Here is a 27,961-nt window from a genome sequence, read left to right as displayed (position 1 = left end):
GCCATTTTGAGAGCACGACTTGAACTTGAACGACATCGTGCTCCCTACTACAACTACTCACTCCTAAACCACTTATAAGATAAAAACTCACATGAAATTGGCTGTGTGTAAAATTTCGAATTAAAAATAGTTATATAATTTAATATATTTAATTAAATTATCATCTAATAATTTTTAATTTTTAACTTCACATGAAACGTATTCACCTTTAAATAAACTTATACTTTATTTATACGCCTGCTCATTTTAACACCAAAATTTCTTATACTCCAAACTCCAAAGTTCAAACTATCGACCGACGACCGTTTGCCGCTCGTAACTTTGGACCATTTCTATTTCTGGCCCATTTACCTTTGTTTGCATTTTTAGTTTTTTGTTTTTATTTTCATTGTGTTTTATTTTTTAGGAGATTTTGTAAAAAAAAAAAAACAAAAAACAAGATTTTATCATTTTTAATATTTTATATTCATTTTTCACACAATTTTGAAAACACGAAAAACTAAAAATGAGAATGCAAATCAAATATGTTGCCACTTTCCAATACCAGTTACTCCATACATAGATAAGACTCATACGCTAAGATAGCCAATTAAGAGAAAATTAGCATCTCCTACTCCAACCATGGGTGGTATTTTCAACCAAACTTGTATACAATGATACACATGATATCTATAATTCTATATAATCAATTTGTCCAAAAAAAAAAAGTAAATTACTAAAATATCTCAATTGCATTAACCATAATGTGTTATCTCACCAAATATCCTCCAAAACATATCTCAAAAACCCAACACAAAAGGTGGCTCCAAAAAATAACACAGCGTATGAGAAACATCTACAACATGAGGCAGCTAGTATTTTAGTTAGAAGATCATCTTTCTCATCATGTATAATCATCCAAAATCTTCTCACCCTTTCAGAGATTTCGAAACGGTAAACAGTTAAAAAGAATAACATACACCATGTAAATGTGTAGAGTTTCATCCGCTAGTGTTAATATTTGCAGCATAATTCAGACATCAAGCTTTTCACAAACCATGATGATGTCCCTCACCAAGCCCATATGCGTCCATATATTCGGCTCCATAGACGTGAGCATCGATATGGTGATCATGATCGTGGTGATGGTGTATATGATCATGATCACCACTTTTTGCTTCGTCAAACATCTTTTGTATGTGTTCTGGGATGGGTTCTTCCTCAACTTTCCTCACAGACTTTGGTAGTGACAAGATAAACTCAGAAATCTTTTCAGCTATCTCATCCGGCGCATCCTCCTAAGATCACAATTGCATTAGTTTCAAATTAATTTTCGATAGTTAAAAAGGAAAAGAGCATCAACATACAATACATATAATAAATAGTACGGCAAAGAGCATATGAGCTTTCCTTTAATTAAAATTCTTTTGGCAAATCCAAAAACAATGTTCATTATTTCTTCCTCATCCCACAAACCATAACAAAGTATAGCATAGCATCTCCAAAGCTGCGTTTGGAAGGGAGACTAAAACTGAGAGATTAAGACTGGGAGACTGAGACTTAGAGATAGAGAATAAATTAAGTCTCTGTATTGTGTTTAATGTAGAATGTACTAGACTGAGTTATGTCTTAGTATTATATTTAGTTTAAGATAAATATGGAGATTGAGGAGTAGATTCTGAAATTGAAAAGTTAAATGAGGATATTTTTTAAAAGAAATGTTATTAAAGTTTCAGTCTTCCTCTAAAAAAAATTCAATCCCCTTTGTCTCCACTTTCTTGAGGTACTGAAGGATTGAAATTTTGTGTCTCGAGACTAAAATTTAGTTTCGAGCTTTGGTCACCAAACACAATACACTGAGTCCTGGTTCACCAGTCTTAGTTCTAGCCTCTAAAATCAATGCTACCCAATCTCTGCTATTTTTCCTGAGTTACCAGTTTTGATCCTTTGTTTGAACTCTTGAAACAACTAATGTTGTTCTTCAATGCAATAAATGGGGAATAGGATAATGAAAGAAGCACTACTAGTACTACCTAATCTGTCATAAAAACCTACCAGATAGAAAACGGGCATAGAACCTATATGCACCCTGCAGTTTCTATCCATTTGCAAATCCAATTAAAACCTCTCAAAGAACAAGAAACTATGAAAGGAAACAAGCATATAACTGAAAAGAAAATACTATGCAAATACATGAAAGAAAAATTATTGCAATTTGCATGTGCGAAAGTTGTAGTAATAGAATAAGTTCTTCATTTGGGAGACTATTTAATTAAACAACAACAAAGCCTTATCTTACTAGGTGGGGACATCGATGAAGTGACTTAGCCCCATCATGTCTACAATGAGAATATTTAACTAAAATGGAACCTAATGAGATTAGAAAAAACCCTTTTAAGTTATTAAAACATAAGAAACCAGCTCAGAATATAAGCAAGCTCAGAATATAAGCATTGCTTCTTTACTATATCAATAAAGGGTTGGGAACTTTCTAAAATTCAACTTGATATTTGATTAATTTAAAATTAGAAAGTTCAATCAAACTATAACAAGTTTGAGACTCCAGAGATCTTTAGATGAATAGAGCATGTCACACTCACCACACTCCACACTCTAGTATTGAAATTATGGTTTCCAATTTACAATTCAAATGCCATTGCAGCAACCAGCTAACTCAGGTACTAACTAGAAAGAATACAACTTCCACAAACAAAAACAGAATTACATAGCCTTTCAGAGTTTCTATTCCAACCTGATTAGAAAGTAGCATCGTAACACAAACATTGTGCACGAGCATGATAGCATGCGGAAATAAGGTAGGCATATCATTATTTTAAAGGCAATCGATTAATCAATCAATCAATCATTTTGTGCTCACCTGAGGCCACCGTCCTCCAGAATGTGTGACAAAATTTGCCTGTGGAAGAGCACGAGCGACTCGATTACCCTCATCACTCCATTCCTTAGACCAACCAGAAGACCACAGCACTTGCATTGGCACAGTTTTCAGGTTCTCTGAACCACCCCATTCTGCAATATCAAAGCTATAATTTAGCTTCTTCCCAATAGCGACAACTGCCTTTTCTCCATCCCTGCCCTTCAACAGCAACCTCTGTGCATCCGCATCCGCAACTCTAATCCTCTTGGAACAGCACATGTTCACTATCTTTGCAAAGGCCAAGGAGAACCCCAAAACCACTTCTCTAACCACAGGGTATTCCAGAACACAAATAGGGAGAGCTCCTGAAGTTGAGGATACAGGATCAACAAGGGTCACACTCCTTACCTGTGAATCACCAATATGAGTAGGATTATTAGATATGCTAGAACGGTTATGCTAGGGAGATAACTGTAATGCTAGGGAAATAATTCAAAGTTACCGTATTTAACTTAACATCTATAATTTCATACATATAATATGTAATTCCAAAATTACATATTTATTACATCTAATATTATGTATTTGTTTCAAAAATAGTTAATGAATGTAAAAAATAAGGCAACTTGCGACTGATTTAGGCTGGTTTTTATTGTTTTCCAAACTTCCGTCGAGACCACAACCTAAAGTTACCTTATTTAAATCCATAGATGTCATGAGCTTTTCAACCCGGATGAAGTCTGGTCCGATAAGAAAGTGGCAATCATAGCTAGAAATATGAGCTTTGACCTTAGAAACATTCATTACAACCAGATTATCTATTCAGAAATTGAAAGGAAGTTTAAGTGGGAGCCTCCACCCAACGACACTTTCAAGGTCAACTGCGATGCTAGTGTTCTTCAGGGAGTCCAGCGAGCTGGTTTTGATTGTGTTCTAAGGGATGATAGAGGGAGATGGGTGTTGGGCCGTTCAGGTGCTCTTCCTTTCTGGTCTGTTTATCGTTGTGAGCTGCTGGCTTCTTGGGAGGGGCTGATGTTAGCCTGGGAAACTGGTTGCACGAGTATTATTTGTGAGACGGACTCACTCGATGCCTATCTTGTGTTGAGTAACATCACCAGCCACACAACACATGAGGTGAAGGATATTGTGTTAAAGCTCCAAGATCTTTTGTCCAAAGACTGGGAGGTCCAGTTCCATCTCATTCGAAGGGAAGCTAATGGTGTCACTGATTGGTTGGCTAAATCTGGAGCAAGAAGTGATTCAGCTCATGTTTCTTGGATCAAGCCTGGTATAGATTTGGAGCAAATCCTAGTGCAGGAGGCTGCTGGTTCTAGCTAGTTTGGCTTGGCTTGTGTTTTGTTTCTCTGTTTTTTTATATTTCCAGTCAAAAAAAAAAAAAAAAAAAACCATAGACTCATGTATGTAACATCCATAATTACACTTATTACCTTATATTATTCAACTAATTCTAGCCGTAATTAACGAATGCAAAATGAGTTAAATTTGTGCTTATTTTCAATTGTCTCCCACCCATTTTTTATGCTATACTTATATATTAAATACAATGTCATTATTGCATAGTAAAATCTTTAACAAGTGATAATGTAAATTGAGGGATAAAAAAAAACAAATTTTCACATAAGAAAACTTGTAACATAGTAGCTATTCAATCCTTGAGATATATGAAAGCATGAGCATAATACTTAGTGCATCATGATAGCTCCTTACCAAGTGAGAATTCTGAGAGATCCAAGGAGCAGTGAATCCCAAAGCTGAATCATGCAGAAGCAAGTGAACAGGAGCAAGACCCAAAGAATCAATGACTTGCCCCAAAACCTTACCCATCTCTTGAGGCCCTAAATCAATAGGTTTAGACACTTTCCTCTTTGACATGCGAGCTAGAATCTCTTCATATGGAATCTGACCAGTTTCTACCATCTGATCAAACGCCCAAAACACTCCCTTTTCCTTGATTTCACTGTACACATACCAAAACCTCCCTAGAACCCCATTGATCCCTTCAACGGTAACTTCCATTGACTTATCCGAGAATCCATTTCCCGGTAGATCAATTGCAAGCGCGCGAACTCCCTTTGAGGCAAGAGAGTGTAAAACATGGCGGTAAGAATATGAGCTGAGTCCGAAACCGTGAACGATGAGGATGTTCTCGGAAACGGTGGAAGGTGAAGGTTCAGGTTCTTGAATGGTGAAGAGTTCAATGGGGGAGTGGTTGGGAAGTGGTTGGACCTTGACGGTGCGGCCATTGGAGTAGTGGTGGCGGATGGAGGTGGGTAAGCTGAGGAACCATGATTTGTAGTCTTGGGAGGAGAGAGAAGAAGAGAAGAAGAGGAAGTAGAGGATGATGAGGGAGAGAGAAAGAGTAAAGTAGAAGAAGAAAGAGAATGGGGAAGATTGAGATTGGGGTTGTGATTTGGGTTTGCGGGGTTTGGGTGGTGGGATCTTCTTCTTCGATGATTGTGGTTGTGGCTCTGTTTCTTCTTCTTCTTCTTTTATGATCGCCATGAAAATCAAAGGTGGTGGAAGCTTTTGTGTTTGAACAGAGTCAAAGTTTCCAGCCTTGAAGAGATGCTCAAGTGAGACTGCGAGAGAGAAATTTTAAGCTTAATTATTCTGTTAAATTATTGGATAAACTACCATAAATGTAATTGAATAATTTTATCCCCAATAAAAATGGCTCAAATTTTGTAATCGATAAAAATATTTTAAATAATTTAAAATATAATAAAAATATTTAATATTAAATATATATTTTTTAAAATATATTTTACAATTAAGTATAATTAAAAAATAAAATATTATTATTTTTAAAATTTAGTAATTTTTTGTTAAGTATATATTTTTTTGTGATTTTTTTAAAATATTATTAATTATTAACAAAAAAATTATGAAATAAATATATATTTAGCAAAAAATTATCAAATTTTAAGGATAAAAATCTCATTTTTTTAATTATGTTTATAAAAAATTGTATCAAAATTCAATCTTTAAAATATTTTTTAAAAGTATATATTTAATATTGTGCATTTTTGTCATTATTTTAATATATTTTTTTATGGTTTACCTTAAATTATTATTAAGAAGATATTAAGATGAAAACGTCCAAAATATCTTTTTTTTAAAGATACTTAGCTGCCATAATTTAATTGAACATATTTATTAAATAATTTAATAATTTATTCTTTAATAAACCATAACAAAATCGGTTCGATCTAATCTATTTACACAATTTGGATCCGATCATGTTTAAATATTTTTGAGAAAAATAATTAGATCTCTAATTTTTTGTCCCAAAAATATTTAAAATCCCAAAAATTTGAAAATACATTCAATTTTTTGTTTTCTTTAATTTTTTTGTTGTCTATAGTATTTTTCAATCCGACAAGTTAAGACTAATTCATCGCGAAGGTCTATTGCTAACCAAGACAAACAAACTCACTACTCAACTAACCTAAATTGGTTAAATACCAAATTTTTTTAAAACAACATTGTTTGTCAAAAGTTAAAAATTAATCCGTAAAAAAAAGAGAGTAAAACAGTAGCCCATCTTTCTAATCATTCCTCAAAATAACAATTCGCCCCTCTTCAATTAAAAAATAACAATGCGGCCTCTAATCATTAATTTTGTAAGACTTTTTAGCCTCTCTGATAAATTTTTCATCTAGGATTAACGGATTTTATCTATGTATCACGTTAGTTGATGACATGTAAATGAACCATTCTAAGAGACAAATCGTACCTTATCATGTCAATAGTATACTGCAGTAAAATAGGATAAGTAAACCCCTAAAAAATTTTTTGAGATGCAGTAAAATAGGATAAGTAAACCCCTAAGAAAATTTTTGAGATACTTAAACCTTTAACTAATTATAAACGTAGACACATAAATCTATAATGAACCATAAAATAGGATAAGTATTCCTAAATTTCAACAAGTCATTGTATCTACTGCACTGGTTGCTTGCTGGCATTAGTTAGTCTTTAATGGTGTTACTTATACCACTTTGATTGATAAACATGCAAATATAAAAAATTGATTTGGCCTTGAAGAATTTTCAAATAATGATCAATCAGGGTATTAGACCAAACTTGATCACCTACAATACGTTAATCAATAGCATTTATAAATGATAAGATCTGCGATTTGAAAAATGTTAGAAAACTTGTAATTAAGATAAATGAGAGGTTTAAAACTTGACATGATCATGTTTATAACACTAATAGATGGATATTGCAAAGATGAGGACATAAAATTTGCATTAGAGATCAAAAAAAGAATAATCGAATGGGATTGAACTTGATCAGGTAGATTTTCCTGCGTTCATATCAGGATTTTATAGAGAAAACGAAGGAGAAAGAGGAGCAAGAAACTGAGGCTGCCACCAACTAGTGCAACAGATACAATAACTTGTTGAAATTTAGGGATACTTATCCTACTTTATGGTTCATTATGCGCTCGTTGTCGCTGATGGCAAAAGCAGCAGGTCCAGGACTGGTTGTCGTTGGCCTCTGTCTGTATCTTTCTCCATCTCTCTCGCTCTCTATGACTACTGTTATCATCTTTGATTTCTTCTCCATCACTTCTCTGTTTCGTTCTTATTTGCCCTGTTTTCCTTTTTTGAATATGTTTCTTCTATTGGTTACAGGTGATAGAAGAGAATCTGTTGAAACAACTCTTAAATATTGAGATTGAGTAGAGTTAGAATCTTGCAGGTGAATTCTTTTGTTTCAGAAATCAGAGTTGTGTATATTAGGCATACGGAGAATTTGTCTTACTTCTTTGTAGAACAAATGATATGCTTGTGTCTTATTTCACTTTGTGGATTTAGTTAATCAAAATGTGTGTTGGAGTGAAGATTTGAGTGGAATTAAAAGTTATCAGAACACATTTAAATGGAATTGAAGTTTACAGATGATGGAAACCTTCTACCATTGTAGTTGATAATACTTTCTTTACAGGATGAAGAGCATTTTTTTTTGTTGGGGGGGGGGGGGGGTAAAAGATTGTGCACCAAACCTCTCCCAATCCCCTATATATAGTAGAATCCCCTTTATATGCTTTCCTTCACGTTGTTACATCTTGGTAACGTAATCTGTTCTGTCACATCTATCAATATCTTATACTAGTTCCATATTGGCAGGTCAATACTGTAAAACATGATATACTGAAGCTTTTTGACAGCATTGAGAAAAATGGTATGCATGGCTATGTAATTCTCATGCATGGAGTAGCACTATAGAAGCCATGATGTCTTTTTGTAGCATTGGTGCTTCTCCTTTTGGTCATTTAAATGGATATAGAATTGAGGGTTCATGGGTTAGCTGCCTCTCTTTAGTTGGCATGTAATGGGATATTACAATTTTTTATATACTTAATGCCCAACTTTTCGATAGTGTGCAGTGTTTAATCTTACCATTTATCACATTCATTTATCACATTCTCTCTCTTATTTATTTTTGGTCCCACTTAGAGAATCAAAAGTAAAAAATCACACTGTATTCTATCAAGTGTTAAAAAAACTGGAAATGATCCATTTCCTCCGAGAGTAGATGCATCTTTAGAATTCTTGAATTTTGAGAGTTCATTTGATTAGAGGTGAGATTGTTGGATGTTTGCTTTAGTTCACTCGTTTCTAAAAGGTGCCATTTGGCATCAAAGTGAATAATTTTCTTGAAGATTCTTGCACTTGATTTTTGACCCATTAATGTAAAATATCTATTGGTCAGAATTACTTCTCATTATTAAAATTAACTATTCATCTGACTTGATATGCTTTTGACAAACACACACATGTGCACTCACATAATTTAATTGATCTTGTCGTTCTTTGACGAGTCAAACCTAAAAAGTTCAATTGCAATTTATAAAACTGGTTTCTCTTCTTCATTTATTATATTACGCAGCTGAAAAGGCAGAGGAAACAAAAGATGCTACAATGCCATTAAGAAGGCTGGTGAATACTCAGATAATGCATCTCAAAAAAAGCCACGGAGGCTAAAGATGCTGACAAGTAAGAAAGCTGGTGAATACACAGATTATGCATCACAGAAAGCAAAAGGAAGCAAAAGATGCAATAGATTAAGTTCCAGTGTTGCTTTTTAAATTCTAGTAGGAGCATTGGATTGTATTAAGCATATGAACATATTGTGAAAGCAATTATATGAATGAAATTAGATTGGCTGGTTTGCTGAACATTGGATTATTGAACATCTTTACTTTTAAATAAAATGTTGTGATGGTTTTAGTGAATGATATATTGGCTGGTTTGCTGGAAATTAGACAAACATATGATTGTGCAAAGTTTTGTCTAAATTGAATGAAATTAGATCGACTGTTTTGGAGATTTATGCTTGCACAAATAAATTGAATGAAATGACTGCAGGATAAGTGTGTCCATGTAAGGCTTCTGCCAAATAAATTGAACTACATTGCATATTAATTCTTATTGCTTATAAATAAAATCAGTGGAGCAGAACATTATTGATGCTAATTAATTCTTATTGCTGATGCATTAAACCAGAGGAACCATGCTAACTACTTCTTATTGCTAAATGGCTGCAATATAGTGCAAGTAAACCAAATGTGGTAGGAAACTATGAGTTTGACAGATTGAGTACTTCAACATTATAAATTCACAAGTAATAGTAGGTTTCATCTAATAATAACAGCTTGGACATGCTTACAAGTTATAACATGTTTCACCTAATAAGTAATAAGTACTTGAACATTGTAAGTCTTAAATCAACCTAACTAAGTTCCAAAACATCATCTTAGACCATGTAATAAGTTTCACAAGACATCACATGAGACAATTAGCACTAATTCTATCTGAGAATGGATCGCACTAATGCACTCTTCTGAGAACTCTTAACTGTAAATTGAAAATTAGCCTGAATAAATTAGCAACTAAAAATGTAAATTAATAGTTAACAATAGTCAGAATACCGTCCACTTAAAGGGTCAGTTTCTTGCAGACAGTGTTAACCTTCCCCTCTTAGGATTTGTGGTGTTTCAATCATAAATTACCAGTATATGTCATATTCACCTTCAAGCATTTGAATTGGAAATGTTCTCAATGATTCCCTTCCCATCAAAAGCATCAAAAAAGAAAAAATTCTTGAGAGGATCTCCTTTCCCAGATATTGCCTTGATAACCTCCTGTGATTGTAAGAATACTCAAATTAGTTAGTTAGAAATATTATGGAAACTTGAAAGAAATATGGTTGAATAAAATACCTGCCCAAGGATTCCCCCAATAATAGCACAGACTGGTGGAAACTCTAGTGTACTTGTTACCAATCTTTCTAAAAGTGTATCAGGTACATGGGATTCATTCAGAGACTGTCAACAGTTCATCACAGAAAAATTAGATGAGCTAATGATCTCCACTACAAAGAGAAAATAAAGTCAAGTAGCATACTTGCTCAGCACAAAGCTCTTTTTTCAACTTCAGAACTCCAGGAAGATCTGCAACAGAAACTTCTCCTGCACTACGGCCTTCAGCCTCTTCAAACTTTTCAATTACTGCAACAGACAATTTGATTTTATTGTTTGATTGTTACCAAGGTTTAATGTCTAAGGAATGAATCAAAGAGGCTAGATACTATTGACTAAACGTTCCAATACTGAACTAATTTAAATAATTTTTGCTTTTATATCATATATATTACTAACAACATATGTTTTTTACAATTTAACACACCTCTCATAGCAAAGTACAGCTTTGATGTTTTCCTAGGAAGTTCCTTCCAAGGTACTGATAATGCTTCCTGCAACAGAAATCAGATAGGCAAACTCATGAGAATGAAGCATTCAACCACATGCCAATCATGGTAAAGCATAGCAAGTTATGCAACACATGTGAAAACTCCCAATAGCATAGGACCGAGACAGAATTGACAAGCATATGCCAAAGTTAATAAGCATCTTAAAGCCCATTTTCCCTCTTTTTTTTCCAATTTTTTCCCTCCAAAGCCACAAAAAAAATCCTATAAGGAAATCATAAGTGTAATATGATAAGAAAAATGCTAGAGGACCATCAGAATTTATTGTTTTTAACCATCACTTTTAGCTATCAATCCAATTCCTTTAGTCTAGTAATGCAACAACATATTTTAACCCACACTTTTTAAACATTAATGGCTAATTAATGGCTAAAAATAATAAATTCTGATGGCCCTCTAGCATTCATCATGACAATTCGATACATGATAAGAAGGTTATGGGAGAACACTTGTTTTGCAGCTACTGATATCTTGATAACTATTTTAGGCTCACTTAAGTTAAAATTGAGCATGAGAAGTCACCAAATGGGCATTTGATCAAACCCATCAATCTAATGCAAGTAAATGCTAATTTAACAAATATGAATGAAATTTTTTTAACTGGTATGAAGAAATGCAAAGAAAGCAATGCAGTAATAAAAAGTTTTAAACCAGCATACCTCAAAAGATGGATATCGTAGGTGGCATTCAATAGTTTCCTCCAGTTTTTTCTGCCAAAGAAAAATGAAGCATAAATAAGAATATAACACTGCTTTAGAAGTGAAGAACAGTATCCTCTGGTGTAACACTAGCATTTTCCAGAAATTCCGTAATTGGATGTAATAATCAAACAGTCAACAAACAGCAGTCATACAGGTTTTATCCATCCCAACATACATTTGGTCTAGGTTTTAGTTTCAGTCATTATGATCATATGCTTATGATAGGATATTATGGTATCATCTAATGTAGCCAATCCCACCAAGTATGATAAGGTTTAATTGTTGTTATTATTGTTTGTCTATCATCAAATCCAAGACAAAACGCATACAGCCATCTTTTGCTATATAGATCATTTACAAACATAGAAATAAAATATAACGGAACGAAGATAAAATTAAGACTCAAAGACAGAAAACTAGCTGTGAAACTATATCCGGAAAAGCAATACCTTCGAATACTTATAGTCCTGCAGATCAACAAATATTTCACCACAAGAATCCCTACAGTCAACAGTATAAAATGCTACTCGTTTCGATATCTTGCGGCATTTCTCGTTGGCCAATTTCTACAACAAAGGAATAAATGCAAACAAGAGCATTAATGGCAAATAGACAAATTGCGTCTGCACAATATTGCAATTACTAATTTAGAATTCTTAAAGACGTACATTACCTTGGCTGGAAGCGAGCAAGAACTGACAACAACAACATCGAAGTTGTTGAAGAATTCTACATCGAAACTTGACAAATCACCTAAAGGCAATGCAAACAAAAGAAAATTATAGCCAGAAAAAGGCAAATAAAAGTAAATCAATGCGGAGAGAGTAAGGCAAGAGGCAGGGTTTGAGAAAAACCTTTCTGGACGGAAACACGAACCATAGGATTGAAGTCTTTAAGGGAATCACAACAAAGCTGAGCAAGGGTCTTGCCACCATAGACATTCTCATCCGGAGGGATGAGAAAGTTGGATGAGAAGGCTTCTTCAGAGGCAATCCGATCATCTATTAAGGTAAGACTCCCCACCCCAGCAAGAACAATATTCTTACAAAACTAAACAAGAAGAAAACACAAACTCTTCTAAGACACCGCCAACATGGAAAAATAATAATTTATTTATTTTGGGGAAGGTTTACCTCCGCTATGGTTCCTTTCATGCCATAGACTAGGACATGAGCTTTGCTCAGTCTGAAACAAAAGCATAACAAAACAGCAGGTAGAGAAATTCAGGGGAGCAGAATTTAAATTAGGTTAATAGAGGAGGAAGGTGAAGAAAGGACCTTCGTTGAGCATCAGCTCCCCAAACGCGAATCTGACGGTCATACAAGGCGGTCTCCTGCGCCGTCAACTCCTCGCCGTCGCCGTCCATTCACACGAGAATGTGAATTGTGGAAGAGAAGTCAGAATGTAACCGAAACTCCAACAAGCAACAGCAGTGCTACTGTTAGACTACACGCTTCTTCGGTTCTTCCCCAAAACGACCAAGTTCGTAATCTTCCTGCTTACTGCCTCACAACAATCTGCCTTCGTTAATTGGGCTTTCCTTGACCCATTAATATGAAAAAAAAAAAGGAGTGGACCTGTTTTTGTTAACTATCACAAAAAATATCGTTTGTTAACTACAAAAAATAATGTATTGTGACAGATTAATTTTTGTCCAGTTAAATTGAGAGATATCGGGAGAAATAAAAAAATTACAAAAAATAATATTTTAAAAATTATCCTTGCAAAAACTATTGCTTTACGGTACATTATAATCCATTTACTCATTTACAAAAACAAAAGGTTTACGCTTGATTAGATGGCTAAATCTTTTTATCATTTTATTTTCGAGAATTTTATGGAAAATGATTTTGTGAGCGAGGCATCCAGACTAAATACTTATTTTGGTCCTGAGATTTATGCGATTACTCAATTTGGTCCTTGAAATTTAAAATTTTCTATACTAGTCCTCCAGATTCAAGTTCGGATACCAATATGGTTCCTCGACTCTTTCCGGCGATAACTAGGCAAATGGAGTGCTGATATAGCACTCTCCCTACTACATTGGATGATGAGTAAACGACATCGTTTATCTTTGGCGTCCAAACAAGTCATAAATGAAGAATAGTGAAGGTAGAGAAGAAGAAGAATACTTTATTTTGGGTCTTCATTATTTCTTCTCCCTTCTTATATAAAGTGACGACATTTCTGACTTGTTTGGATGTTAAGGGTAAACGACGTCGTTTACTATCATCCAGCGTGGCTGGAAAGATGCCATCTCAGCATTCTGTTTGTCTAGTCATCGCCGAAAAGAGTCGAGGAACCACATTGGTGCCGGAACTTAAATCCAGAGGACTAATATAAGTAATTTTGAATCTTAGGGATCAAAATGGGAATTTAGTCGGCATCCCACTTTATTTTGATTTCAAAATGGTCAAGGGTGTCAGGAATTTTTTAATGTAAACTAACATGAATCAATAGCACATTTATCAAATTGTCATCTTTTTTTTCTTGCAAAATTCACAAACTAAAATAATTAGGGTTGCATATGTATCAGATTGGATCGGATATAGTCTATAATTTTATCCGATCCGCATTATATTCATCGGTTCACGATCGGATACGATATCCACAAATTTTCAGATCAGATTCGATTCGCATAATTAAAAAAAAAACTGTTTTTAAGTCCTATTTAGGTTTTTACAAAAAACTATCCAAAAAATTCATTTTTCACTCATTTAAATATATTTACTCATAAAATATTATCAATAAATTTTTTTTTAAATAACCAAAAAAAATAATAACACAATATCTAAGTTTAATTATTATAAGTTAAAATACAACATAAAAGATAAAAAACAAGATATAAACTATGTTATTTATATGAGACGTGTGGATATGCGGATCTATATATCGAATCTGCTTATATCACTAGCAAATCCGCAATTCAATTTTAACATAGTGCAAATCGAATTTGATTTGATCTGATAACTCTGTGGATCAGATAATATCCACAAAATACGAATCGAATGTAAATAATTACTATAGATATACGAATATTATCCGATTCATCTACGGACGGACCGAAAATCCATATGCAAAGAAAGTGGCCATTTCCTTACGTCTGATGGTCAACAAGTCAAAATTAAAATTACACACACAAAAAAAAAAATCATTGGCAAAAGAAGCAACCCTCTCTAAACACTTATATGTTACAGCTAATCCAACAGAGCATGTATACGATAAAAGAATTAAGAAGCTAAGGTTGCATTTGCCACAAAATGGCCAAGCCTTAATTATAATTACATGAAAGAATTTTGGCCTGGGTTATACCATTATTGAACAATTATAAAAGATTTAGTGCCAGTCCTGGGACATTTTTATTATGAATTTTAATTGTCTAATTATTTGCGGGCTCAATATGTCTTTACAGAAAAAAATAAAATTGAAATAAAATAATTATTAATAAAATATTTGTATATAAATGTAACATTAAACATCATAAATAAAAATAAAGATCTTGAACCAATAACAGTCGAAAAATGTCGACAAATGAATGATGGACTAAAATAGGAGAAAACTATGAAGATTGAGTTAGACTTACTTGCAAAATGTGAAGTTTTTATACATATAGTCTGTACACCAAAATATGTAAAACCTGTTGAATATAAATGGGTATTTGTGAGAAAACAAAATGAGAAAAATGAAGTTGTACACTACAAAACTCGACTTGTGGTGCAAGGTTTTTCATAAAGACCCAGTATAGATTATAAAGAAACATATTCTTCTGTAGTTAATGCAATAACATTGCGTTATTTGGTCAACTTATCCGCATACCATAAACTACATATGCATCTAATGAATGTGGTAACGGCCTATTTATATGGATCATTAGATCGTGATTTCTATATGAAAGTCCCTAATGGACTAAAGATATCTGAACCATCTCATGAATATTCGTAGGGGTTATACTCAGTAAAATTGCAAAAATCCTTATATGGTCTAAAGCAATATGAACGAATGTGGTATAATCGTCCTATTGGGTATCTGGCCAAAACGGATTCAAGAATGATGATACCTGCCCATATGTTTTCATAAAGAAATCTGCATATGAATTTATTATAATTGTTGTATACGTTGATAATTTAAATATTATTGAAACTCTTGAAGAGATTTTTAACAATTATAAAAGCTCTAAAAGAAGAGTTTAAGATAAAAGATTTTCGAAAAACTAAATTTTGTCTCGATCTGCAAATTGAGCATACAAAAAATGGGAACATTATTCATCAGACAACATATACAGAAAAGATTTTGAAGAGATTTTATATGAATAAGTCACATCCATTAAGTACTCCAATGATCGTAAGATCTTTAGATGTGGAAAATGATCAATTCTGTCCTAAAGAAGAAAATGAGGATATCATTGGTTCTGAAGTATCATATTTTAGTGCCATTGGATTACTAATGTATCTTACTAATAATATATGACTTGACATATCATTTGCTGTGAATTTAATAACAATGTATAGTTCCTCTCCAACCAGAAGACATTAGAATGGAATCAAACAAATCTTTCGATATCTTCATGGAACGGTTGATATGAGATTGTTTTATCTATATGGATCCAAGTCACAATTAGTTGGCTATGCAGATGTAAGATATTTGTCTGATCCACACAAAAGAAGATCTCAAACATGATACTTGTTCACATATGGTGGTACAGCTATATCATAGAGATCCACAAAACAGACGATTATATCAACATCCTCTAATTATGCTGAAATACTAGTGATACATGAAGCAAATCATGAGTATTTTACTATTTTTGGCTCAAAATTTTGATCCAATATATTCTGTCATCATGTGGACTGATTGATTATAAGATAACTCCAACTGTTCTATTTGAAGATAATACAGTATGTATTGCACAACTTAAAGGTGGATATATTAAAGGTGATAGAACAAAGCATATTTCTCCCAAATTCTTCTTCACTCGTGATCTTCAAAATCAAGGAACAACTGATGTCCAACAGATCGGTTCAAGCGATGATCTAGCAGATTTATTTACAAAGTCACTTCCAAAATCCTCATTTAAAAAATTGGTACATCAGATTGGATGCGCCGATTTCGAGATATTAAATAATGGTGACAAGAGGGGGAGACTATACTCTTTTTTTCTTGGTCAGGTTTTTTTTTTTCAATTGGACTTTTCTTGAAAAGGTTTTTAATGAGACAGTCCCTATCACAAAGAGTTTTGTACTTTTTTTCCTTTACTAAATTTTTTTCCATTGGATTTTTCTTTAGTAAGGTTTTAATGAGGTATATCCTAAATGGTCATTTAAGAGAGAGTGTTGTAATAAAGATGATGATGTGGATGCCCATTCATTATGGGCAGCTCACATTCTCAAAAGTGAATGATATTAAAGAGGTATTGAAAAAAGGAAATATTTTGCCTCTATAAATAGTGAAATATAGTTTTACATACGTATACACACAGAAACAACAGAATACTTCTCTCTTCATATATATACTATAAACTTTCTTTCTTTTCTTTATCTCTCTATAAGCGCCCGTTTGGGAAGCTTCAAAAGTTTTTTTTTTTTTTAGTTTTTGATTTATAAAAATAGTAGTATTAATGTCTGGCGTAATTTTCAAAAACAAATTATAGTTTTCTAAGAAACTATTTAGGAGGTTATAAAAAAGTAAAAAAAAAAAGACTTCTCTCATAATAATACTACTATTTTTATCACATTTCTATAAAATAAGTACTTTTAGAATTAAAAATCCAAATACAAAATAACTTATTTATAAGCTACTTTTAATATAGTTATTTATTGTTTAAATTATTTTTTCAAAAAGAGTTTAATTAAGCTGTTTATCCAATCTGGACCTTAAGTAGAAGTTGCAACATATATAATATAAATATATATATAAATTACTTTTATTATAATGAGATAAGAGTATTGGTGAACATTAATATTAGAGCCTTCTATTTATACTTTTTCTTTTATATTTATTTCTCTTTCTTATTTATTCTACAACAAATAAGACCTAATTAAAAATTTTTAAAACCGTGGCTAATTTTTTTGGATATGACACTTTGGTGCGTGCAACGTAGCGTTATGAACGTTAGGGGTGTTTTACACTGCTGTGACAGCGGTTAACTAACGGGAAGAAATCGGACAGTCTTATTTCTTTGAGGAGAGAGAGGAACACAAATTGGACCGTTCGATTTATGCTGGACAAACATTTTTTTGCTAAGAAATCGGACCCACCGATTTCATGCATGCTTGACGAAATTTTTGTGTGCAAAGAAATTGGACCCACCGATTTCTAGTTTATAGGACAAAATTTTTCTTTGGACAAGGAAATTAGACCCACCAATTTCATGCATGCAAATTTTTTTGGCGCAACGTAACTCTAATCGGACTGTCTGATCTAGGTTCTTCAAAAAATTGAAACGGTCAAAAACAGGGGCGGAGCTAGAAAAAATATTAGAGGGGGGCAAAAAATATTTACACAATAAAATAAGACTAAAATAAAATTTTAAAGGGGGGCTAAACTGAAATTTATATATAATTTACATGTAAAAAATTAAAATTAGGGGGGGCCATTGCCCCCCTTTGCTTGTACCTAGCTCCGCCCCTGGTCAAAAAGGCGGTCGGACGGTCCGATTCCAATGTTATTATATACCAACTCCCTCACCAGGCTCTCCACTTCATTTTCTTCTTCTCACAATCTTCAAATCGTCTGAAGTTCCTCTCTGCTCCTTCTATTCTTTTTCGGTGATTGAAAAAAATTAATACCGCAATGTGAGTATATTATCATGGATGATAGAGTTATGTTAAAAATATATTATCATGGTTAAATTTTGTTATAAACATCTGAAGGAGTGAAATTTATGTGTAAAAACTCATTATATATTATTATTCCATTCACACAGTCATTTGAAGAATTAAAATGTGTGATTTGTGAGAAGATGAATTCTCAACTAATTATTCTATTTAACCAATTTTAACATGTCCATTTTCAACATAATAAACAGACATTCTTAACTAACTATTATAATCTAATCTAACAACACACAACAAGTCATTAATCCTTAATTAATTCACTTCTAACAAATATTATATTTAAACAATTTTAAAGTTTTTTTTCACTTCTAACATAATAAACAAACATTTTCAAATAATTATACTATTCTATTCTAATCTAACAACACACAACAAATTATTAATCCTTAATTAAATATTTAAATAATATACTCATAATAATAATTAATTCAATAATTTTTTAAATATCTTTTAAATTTATTTTATTTTATTAATTATTTCTAACAATTAATAACTTAATCATTTTATCATATCATACCTATGATCTTAATAATTATTATTACAATTTCTACTAATTTCTAACATTATCAGTATTATTTTTATTAAATAAAAATATTTGATAATAAAAAATTACATAATTAGGATGATTAAGATAATTACTTAATTAGCAATGTAAAATTTTGGACAATTGACATCGTTTATTTTTTGTCGTTTTGGTATTGTTGAATGAAGGTTAATGATGGTGGTGATCCAATTTTTGGACCCTGGACCAATGCTGCTTCAACAATGGGAGAAGAAGAAAGAATGTGGGATTGAGGACGAGGAAGACACTGGTAAAAGAGAGTGAAATGAATGGTTTGATTTGGGTGGCATAGAGGGCAACATACAAGCAAGGACGGAGAGCGGTGCATGTTTGACGCGTGGCATGCAATGCACAAATCGGACGGTCCGATTTATATACATGTGATGCCTGAAATTGAAGTGTTCATTTCTTTTTTCCCAATCGGACCGTCCGATTTGTTATTCAGCATCGTCACAACCTCTAATACACCAATAAACACGCTATACACCACAACTATTCCAATATCAAAATTAAAAAAACTCTAAAACCGTAATTCCGTAAAGACCAATATTTAAGAAAAAAAGAGTATATATGTTTTCGTTTGAGTGAATGTTACATGCCTGTATTGACGACTTTTTCATACATAAAGGTCTTTAGTGAAACTTGCAAGAAAAAGAAATTGATATATAATTATATGAGTAGAAAATTATTTTTAACTAAGAAATATTTAACAATTTTGCTAGAAAACTAAGAGGGGTTCAGCCAACTCCTGCCAATTTTTAAATGGGTTGGACTTTAAAGCTCATCTTAACAAAAATAAGTTAATATACATAGATGTTTCTTTTGTTAAGTATCAGAATATTTACTTTTCATACTAAATGGACGTTCTTTTATATATTTTTCGATTTTTTTTGTATTACAAATGTGAATATCTCTATTTCTCTAAGAATTTTATAGTTTTTTTTAAATCCTATAGATATAAAATATAACTGGATATTTCTTTTGTTAAGCATTAGGATATTTTTTATTATATTAAACGAATATTTTTTTTATATTTCTGTAATTGTTCAAGAACAACTCGTGCTCCACCACTCCTTCCTTAAACAAGCAGAGACTGATTGGATGTGATGGAATCGCAATTTGACCGATTCGAAGACCTGTGCCGCTTGCTGCAGGAGATGCTGCAGAGAATCAATACATGAGTGGATTCCATGGAGCAGGGCACTCCGATCCGTCGCTAGTGGCTCGCAAGAGAGAAACCGCACCGGAACAGTGGAGAAAAATGGAATTCTTATTTTTTCGCGGTGAGGATGAGATGACTTGAATTGAGCGTCTGGAGCAGTTTTTGCTTAGAGTGGTGCCATAACAAGAGTGGGTCGCGGTGGCGATGTTCGCCATAGAAGGCCGCACATTCACGTGGTTCCGACGATGAGAATTGGCCGCGCCGATGCTAACGGTGAGAGAGAAGGATTTCTGTGTGTGGTTGTTGGAGGTGGGTAGGTTAATGTAGGAGATAAGAGAAAGATTTTCATAGGCTTTAATTAAGTTTATTTAATCAATTTTTAATTTTTGTAAATTTTTTAAATTTTAAATTTAAAAAATTTAAAATTAATTATTAATAATTATAATTAATTGAGTTGTTTATTTTTTGACACTTGGTTTTCTATACTTTTTTAATATTTAAATATTGACAAATGACGATTCTAATTATAAATCCATCCATTATATCCATTATCCATTATCCATTATTCCATTATATATATCTAATTTTGAATCCAAAAATTGCCACGTGGCATCTTCTCATTATCCCTAAATAAAAAATGTTTCCCGCTTTCTTAATCTCCATTCGCGCTTCTTTACTCCAATCTCAATCCCCAATTGCAGATTCAGATTCCAACTTTAACCCTCTTTCATCTTTGAAATTTCCATGCCCTGTTCCGCTTGAACCTTGGTCTCCAACAGCTTCCGCAAACTTCAGAGAACGCTGCCTCACGAGTCCCTTCACTGGGTCTTTTTCTTCCATTTCCATCAACTGAGTCGCTCAATCATCTTCTCATTATCCCTAAATAAAAAATGTTTCCCGCTTTCTTAATCTCCATTCGCGCTTCTTTACTCCAATCTCAATCCCCAATTGCAGATTCAGATTAAATGTTTAACAAAAAATTTCTTCCAACTTTAACCCTCTTTCATCTTTGAAATTTCCATGCCCTGTTACGCTTGAACCTTGGTCTCCAACAGCTTCCGCAAACTTCAGAGAACGCTGCCTCACGAGTCCCTTCACTGGGTCTTTTTCTTCCATTTCCATCAACTGAGTCGCTCAATCATCTGCTCTCTAGCACTGTCGACGATTCAACTCACCACCTTACCACTGCATCAATTACTTCAGTTTTATGTGAGCAACTGTGTTATCCATTCTACTCTTACCTTGATTCTAATATGATTAGACATTGGGTTTGTTCATAACTCTATGCTTATTTTTATGCAAGAGATTGGTCAATCCCCTTACTTTCTTTCACTGTATAGTACATGTTTGATGATTTTGAACTTAATAATCGGTGAATTACTTTACTTCTTTTTTTTTGCACATTACATGTTTGTTGAATTGCTATGCCTAAACTTAGTTGCTGATTTTTTTGAAGCATTGCTTCCTTGCACATTACATGTTTGATGAATTGCTTTGTATTATAAATATTAGGTAGCCGAACTTAATAATCAGTAAATTGCATCACTTCCTTTCTCTTGCACAATACATGTTTGATGAATTGCTAGGCCTAAACTTAGTTGCTGATTTTTTTATAGCATTGCTTCCTTGCACATTACATGTTTGATGAATTGCTAGGCCTAAACTTAGTTGCTGATTTTTTATAGCATTCCTTTCTATTCCTTACTCTTCCTCTGTCCTTATTTTTCTTCTTCTTTCAAAAACAAAGAACACTTAACAAGAAGAAAGTCTTTCCACCAGGTCCTAGAAGCCTTCCAATAATTGAAAATCTTCACCAATTAGATACTTCTTCCCTTTATCTTCAGCTATTCCAATTCTTAAAGAAATATGGCCTTATATTCTCCATTCAATTAGGTCTAAGGCCAGCAATTGTTATTTCATCCTGGCCAAAGAAGCATTGAAAAACCATGATCGTGAATTTGAAGGAAGACCAAACATGATTGCTCAACAAAAACTTTCCTATAATAGATTGGAGATGTTCTTTTAATTTTATATTCTTATAAGCACACTCTAATATATTAATTCAGATTGAACTTTGTGTGGACCTAATCAGTGTGGTGTATTGCATTACATGATATAAATTGAAACTTTAATTATCACATGAACCTCATTTCAATCTATTATACATGCTATCATTCTTATTTCAATCACATATGGCATTTAACTTGAATTTATACATAAGTTGTTTATACATATCTAAGTAATACTTATTCATTAGTTTGTATAAATTTTATTAGACATCTTTAATTTAAATTGCTTTCTATTTTAAATTATTATATTATGATTTAGTATTTGATATTAGAGCTTATTAGTTTATTCTGTTGTAATTTTTGCAGTTATTATTAGAAAGAAAAGAATGAATTCTACTAAAGATGAGTGTAAAAAGGCTAGATTAAGAAGAAAATCAATATTACTGCTGAAAAGAGGGCGACAAAAAAAAACTGGTGACTCTCAAACTAATGAAAGGAATATGAAAAATTTAGGAAAAAGAAAAGTGTTAGCTGAAATCACTAATAGAGAGTAAAAAAAGAAAAAGATTTTCATTGGTATTGGAGAAAATTCAAAAAAAAGCTGCAAGGATAGAGAGTTTGTTGCAAGTACTTCATACCTACCAGCACATATGTTGACTGATGAACTTGAAAGACTAGAGTCTTTTACACAAATATTTTTTAATCCAAATGCATTTCAATATGGAGTAGCTGCTGGTCAAGATTATTCAAATACAAAGAAATCTATGACACATCCAAGTTGTCATTTATCTTCTGGACGACATGTGATCAGTGGGATGAAGTTATTTTCTCAAGATTCTGAATTTGATATTTTAGAAGATGGATTAGTTTCTGTTAGAGTTGATTATGATTTCAACTATGATGATATTTCTGGTGAGTTTGCTATGAGAAATTAATTTTTTTTATGCTATTAGTACTGTTACCTATTCTGACTTAGTTTAGTGTTTAACTTTTCTATTTTATATGCAAGCAGCTTCTCAAAAATTTTACTCTCTGAGCATTGGTTTATATCAAAGTAACACTGATTTTCAAGAAGGTACTATTATGCTATGTTTTTATTATATTGTTTCACATATATTTATTTTGTCAATTACTTTTACATTTATTTCATTTTGAAGTTAAATTTATTTAGTTGAGAAATATTATATTTGATATGATACAGGTAATGGTCACCAAGAAAATAACTTTCAGTTCACATATGGAGGTAAAAGGTTACTTTTTACCTATAAATATTCTTTTCCTTTTGTATTGTATATTCTAAAGAAAAAATTTTGTCATATAATGCAGATTATTTTGATTTCGGTGATCCAATTTCAATTTGTCAAGAGTGTGGTGCTTTAATGTGGTATGATGAAAGAAATCGAAAAAATAGAAATTATATCATTCCAGAGTTTAGTCTATGCTGCAGTTTAGGAAAAGTGCAATTGCCTTTTCTAACAGAGCCTCCTGAAGTTCTAAAAGAGTTACTTTATGACTATGGTTCAAAGCATTACAAGAATTTTCAAAATAATATCAGAGCATATAATCAAATGTTTGCATTTACTTCTTCTGCTGGAAAGGTGGACTCATCTATAAACAAAGGCCATAGACGTGCTCCAACGGTCTACAAGATTAGTGGAGAAAATGTTCATTATATTGGTAGTTTAATGCCCATGCCCGGTGAAAAACCTAAGTTTGCTCAGTTGTATATCTATGACATAGAAAACGAAGTAAACAATAGGATAGCACCATTTAGGTAATTTGCTTTATCTAAACTCGATTACTAATATGTTTTTTTTCCATTTATATTTTCTATCTATTTTCTATATCATTTTGTTTAGCTATAGAAGTTCTTATTTTTTTTTTTACTTCTTTTTTATTGATGTTGTAGGTCAAATGATTCTGAATATGCTATTGACTCTGAGATTGTTGGCAAGTTACAAAAGATGTTAGATGAGAATAATGCTTTGGCAAAATCATTTAGAATGGCGAAAGAAAGATTTGCAGGTTCTAATACAGAACATGTAAGGTTGAAGCTTTTAAGTTCAAGGGAAAAAGATGGAAGAATTTATAATTTGCCTGATGTTTCTGAAGTGGTAGCTTTAGTTGTTGGTGATATTGATTCTCTTTCATCAACCAGAGATATAATCTTAGAAAGGCAAGATGGTCGCTTAAAGCGTATAAATGAGATTCATGTTGCTTATCTTGGTTTACAATATCCACTTCTTTTTCCATATGGAGAAGATGGCTACAGAATTGATATTCAACATAAAATCATCAGGAGTTTGAAACCTAACAAGAGGAGCAAATTGACCATGCGACAATTTTTTGCATTTAGGCTTCAAACCAGGAAAACAGAAGCTCCAACAATACTGGTTTCTAAAAAACTTTTTCAGCAATTTGTAGTGGATGCTTACACTATGATTGAGTCAGAACGTTTATTATATTTTAGGATTCATCAAAAGGAACTTAGAGCTGATGATTACAAGAGTTTGAAAAATGCTAAATCTACAGGTCAAACAAGTGGCTCAAGTGTAGGAAAAAGAATAGTTTTGCCATCAAGTTTTATAGGAGGTAGGCGTTATATGGATGGCTTATACCATGATTGTGTTGCAATTTGTGGTCATGTTGGTTATCCAGATTTGTTCATCACTTTCACATGTAATTCAGAATGGCCAGAGATCAAGCGACTCTTAGACCCTTTACATCTCAAACCAGTAGACCGTCCTGACATTGTTTGTCGAATGTTCAAAATGAAGCTTGATATGCTAATTAAAGATTTGAAAAAGGAAAGATTCTTTGGTAAAGTTGTTGCTGGTAAGGTGTACATTAAAAAAAAAGTATATACTATTTTAAGAACATCAAGTATATCTATAGTTGCTAATATGTACTATATTATGATTTATGTGCAGATGTTCATACAATTGAATTTCAGAAACGAGGTCTACCACATGCTCATATTTTGATATTCTTGGATTCTTTAAGCAAATTTCCAGATCCAAAAGATATAGATAAAGTAATTTGTGCTGAGATTCCTAATCAATTTGAGCATCCAGAGTTGTACAAGGCTGTAAAAAAATTTATGCTTCATGGTCCATGCGGTTCTGTAAATATATTTTCACCATGCATGAAAGAAGGTCGTTGTTCAAAGTTCTATCCCAAGTCTTTTGCTGATTTAACAACTATTGATGCTGAAGGGTATCCAATATATAGAAGAAGAAAGACTGGTTGTTATGCTGAAAAAGGAAATGTGGCTATAGATAATCGCTATGTTGTTCCTTATAATCCTTCTTTGCTAATGAAATATCAAGCACACATGAATGTTGAGTGGTGTAATCAGAGCAGAGCAATTAAGTATCTCTTCAAATATATAAACAAGGGTTACGATCACGTCACTGCTATTTTAGATAATGCTGATGATAGTGAATGCTCAAATAAAGTTATTGATGAAATAAAAAACTATCTTGATTGTAGATATATATCCCCATGTGAAGCTGTTTGGAGAATATTTGCATACCCTATTCATTCTAGAGAACCTGCTGTACAGAGATTGAGCTTTCATTTGCCTGGTCGAAATCCAATTCTATATGAAGATGGTGAAGATATTGATGATATTCTGTCAAAACCCGGGATTGATCAATCAATGTTTACTGCATGGATGGAGGCTAATAACAATTACTCGGAGGCTAAAGAGTTGACATATTCTGAGTTTCCAAGATTCTTTGTTTATAATAAAAAAGAAAAAATCTGGTCAAGAAGAAAGTGTGGCTATACTATTGGAAGGCTTTATTATGTACCTCCAACATGTGGAGAGTTATTTTATTTACGAATGATGTTGAATTTTGTTCGAGGTCCTACCAACTATGACCAAATCAAAAGTGCAAATGGTGTTATTCACAATAGCTTTAGAGATGCTTGCTTTGCTTTGGGATTACTTAATGATGATAGAGAATATATTGAAGCTATCAAAGAAGCTTCATGTTGGGGTTTAGGTGATTATCTAAGGAAGCTTTTCACTGTAATGTTGATGTCAAATAGTGTGAGCAGACCAGAACATGCTTGGAAAGAAACTTGGAGGCTTCTATCTGATGATATTTTGTATAATGAAAGAAAATTGTCTAAAAATTCAGGTTCTCCTTTAATTCTAATAAAAATTTATTTTTTAATGATTCATATTGTGTTTCTTATTATAACTATTTTATTTGTTCTTATATTGTTTTTTCTTTTTGTTTGCAGATTTATCTTTGACTGATGATCAGCTGAAAACGAGATGCTTATATGAAATTGAGATGATATTGCAAGATAATAGGAAGAGCTTAAAGGAATATCCTCATATGCCTTTTCCAGAATGTTTTGTGAGGCTGAAATTTCAAAATGGTTTAATTTATAAGGAGCTAAACTATGACAAGAACAATTTGAAAAATGAATTTCAAACATTATTCTCATCCTTAACACAAGAACAACAAGGTGTTTTTGAGAAAATTGTGGAAGCAGTTTCTAAAGAAGATGGTGGAGTATTCTTTGTATATGGCCATGGAAGAACAGGTAAGACTTATCTCTGGACAGTTTTGACTTCTTTTTTAAGGTCACAAGGAATGATTGTTCTTACTGTTGCATTGAGTGGAATTGCTGCTTTGCTACTACCTGGAGGTAAAACAGCTCATTCTAGGTTTGCTATACCATTAACGGTGCATGAGGATTCTGTATGTAATATTAAACAAAATAGTGAACTAGCTGAGTTGTTAAAGCAAACAAAGCTTATCATATGGGATGAAGCATCTATGGTTCACAGATATAGTGTTGAGGCAGTTGATAAAAGTTTAAGAGACATTATGTCATCTACAAATAATAATAATGCTAATTTGCCTTTTGGTGGGAAGGTAGTGGTTTTTGGTGGAGATTTTAGACAAATTCTTCCTGTCATTCCTGGAGGTGGCAGGACAGAAATTGTTAATGCAAGCATATGTTCCTCTTACATATGGGACTATTGTAGTGTTTTGAGACTTACAAAAAATATGAGATTAGAGGAATTTTCACATGCTGATAATGATGAATTGGCTTTGTTTTCACAATGGATCTTAAATGTTGGAGATGGCAATATAGGTGGGCCTAATGATGGCATCTCTGAGATTATGATTCCTACTGAGTTGCTCATATCAAATTTTGAAGATCCTCTTAGTTCTATTGTGGATTGTATATATCCAAATCTTCTTGAAAATCACTTGGATTCTAATTGGTTGCAATCACGAGCAATTCTTTGTTCTACGCTTGATGTCGTTGAGAAGGTAAATCAATATATTATCATGAAAATTTCAGGAGATGAAAAAATTTACTTGAGTTCAGATAGTGTTGACAAATCTTATGGAAGCGGACAGTATGCTACTGAAACACTTACTCCAGAGTTTTTAAATAGCCTCCAATGTTCAGGATTACCTCATCATGCTTTGAAGTTGAAGGTTGGAATTCCTATAATGCTTTTAAGAAATCTAGACCAATGTGCAGGTTTATGTAATGGCACCAGGCTAATTATAACAAGGTTATCTAATCATGTTATAGAAGCAGAAGTATTAGTTGGAAGCTATCTTGGCAAAAAGGTCTTAATCCCACGCATGTGCATGTCTCCTTCTCAATCACCATGGCCTTTCAAATTGGATAGGAGACAATTTTCTATTGTTGTCTTATATGCCATGACCATCAATAAAAGTCAAGGACAATCTCTTAGCAATGTTGGAGTGTATCTTCCTAAACCCGTGTTTAGTCACGGACAACTTTATGTTGCTATATCTCGTGTTCGAAGTAAGAAGGGGTTAAAAATTCTTATTCACAACAAAGAAGGGCATGTTTTAAGTAGTACAACAAATATTATATTCAAAGAAATTTTCTCAAATTTAAAATAGCATGTTATTTTTTATTATTACTATTTGTTATTTTTTTATTATTTTTATTCTACATTACAATTAAACATTTTAGATATTTTTATTATATTTTATCATAGTTAATTTTAGTCTAAATATAC

General features: G+C 32.6%; 3 protein-coding genes across 3 annotated transcripts; 1 reads left to right on the top strand and 2 right to left on the bottom strand.

Annotated features, from left to right (window-relative positions):
* Window positions 1–712: 712 nt before the first annotated feature.
* LOC112695519 (protein AUXIN RESPONSE 4) lies at window positions 713–5,502 on the bottom strand. Its single transcript, XM_025747872.3, has 3 exons — window positions 4,586–5,502; window positions 2,858–3,265; window positions 713–1,277 (listed from the first exon to the last, which is right to left on the bottom strand). The coding sequence occupies exons 1-3, from the start codon at window positions 5,378–5,380 to the stop codon at window positions 1,029–1,031; spliced, it is 1,452 nt and encodes a 483-aa protein (XP_025603657.1). The 5' UTR covers window positions 5,381–5,502; the 3' UTR covers window positions 713–1,028.
* Window positions 5,503–9,476: 3,974 nt separating this feature from the next.
* On the bottom strand, window positions 9,477–12,889 carry LOC112695518 (SUMO-activating enzyme subunit 1A). The gene is made up of 10 exons (XM_025747871.3): window positions 12,639–12,889; window positions 12,495–12,546; window positions 12,216–12,411; window positions 12,035–12,114; window positions 11,811–11,927; window positions 11,320–11,370; window positions 10,579–10,645; window positions 10,297–10,400; window positions 10,113–10,217; window positions 9,477–10,034 (listed from the first exon to the last, which is right to left on the bottom strand). Exons 1-10 carry the CDS (start codon window positions 12,725–12,727, stop codon window positions 9,924–9,926), a joined length of 972 nt encoding a protein of 323 aa, XP_025603656.1. The 5' UTR covers window positions 12,728–12,889; the 3' UTR covers window positions 9,477–9,923.
* A 7,709-nt stretch (window positions 12,890–20,598) lies between these two features.
* On the top strand, window positions 20,599–27,842 carry LOC112698058 (uncharacterized). The gene is made up of 8 exons (XM_025751475.3): window positions 20,599–21,127; window positions 22,294–22,839; window positions 22,940–23,002; window positions 23,129–23,170; window positions 23,254–23,701; window positions 23,837–24,762; window positions 24,858–26,075; window positions 26,182–27,842. Exons 2-8 carry the CDS (start codon window positions 22,578–22,580, stop codon window positions 27,840–27,842), a joined length of 4,620 nt encoding a protein of 1,539 aa, XP_025607260.2. The 5' UTR covers window positions 20,599–21,127; window positions 22,294–22,577.
* Window positions 27,843–27,961: the final 119 nt, after the last annotated feature.

This window comes from Arachis hypogaea, chromosome 6 (genome assembly GCF_003086295.3).
Source record: "Arachis hypogaea cultivar Tifrunner chromosome 6, arahy.Tifrunner.gnm2.J5K5, whole genome shotgun sequence".
Lineage (NCBI taxonomy): Eukaryota > Viridiplantae > Streptophyta > Magnoliopsida > Fabales > Fabaceae > Arachis > Arachis hypogaea.
Note: the sequence above shows the minus strand (reverse complement) of the source record. Positions and strands in the feature narration are given on the sequence as shown.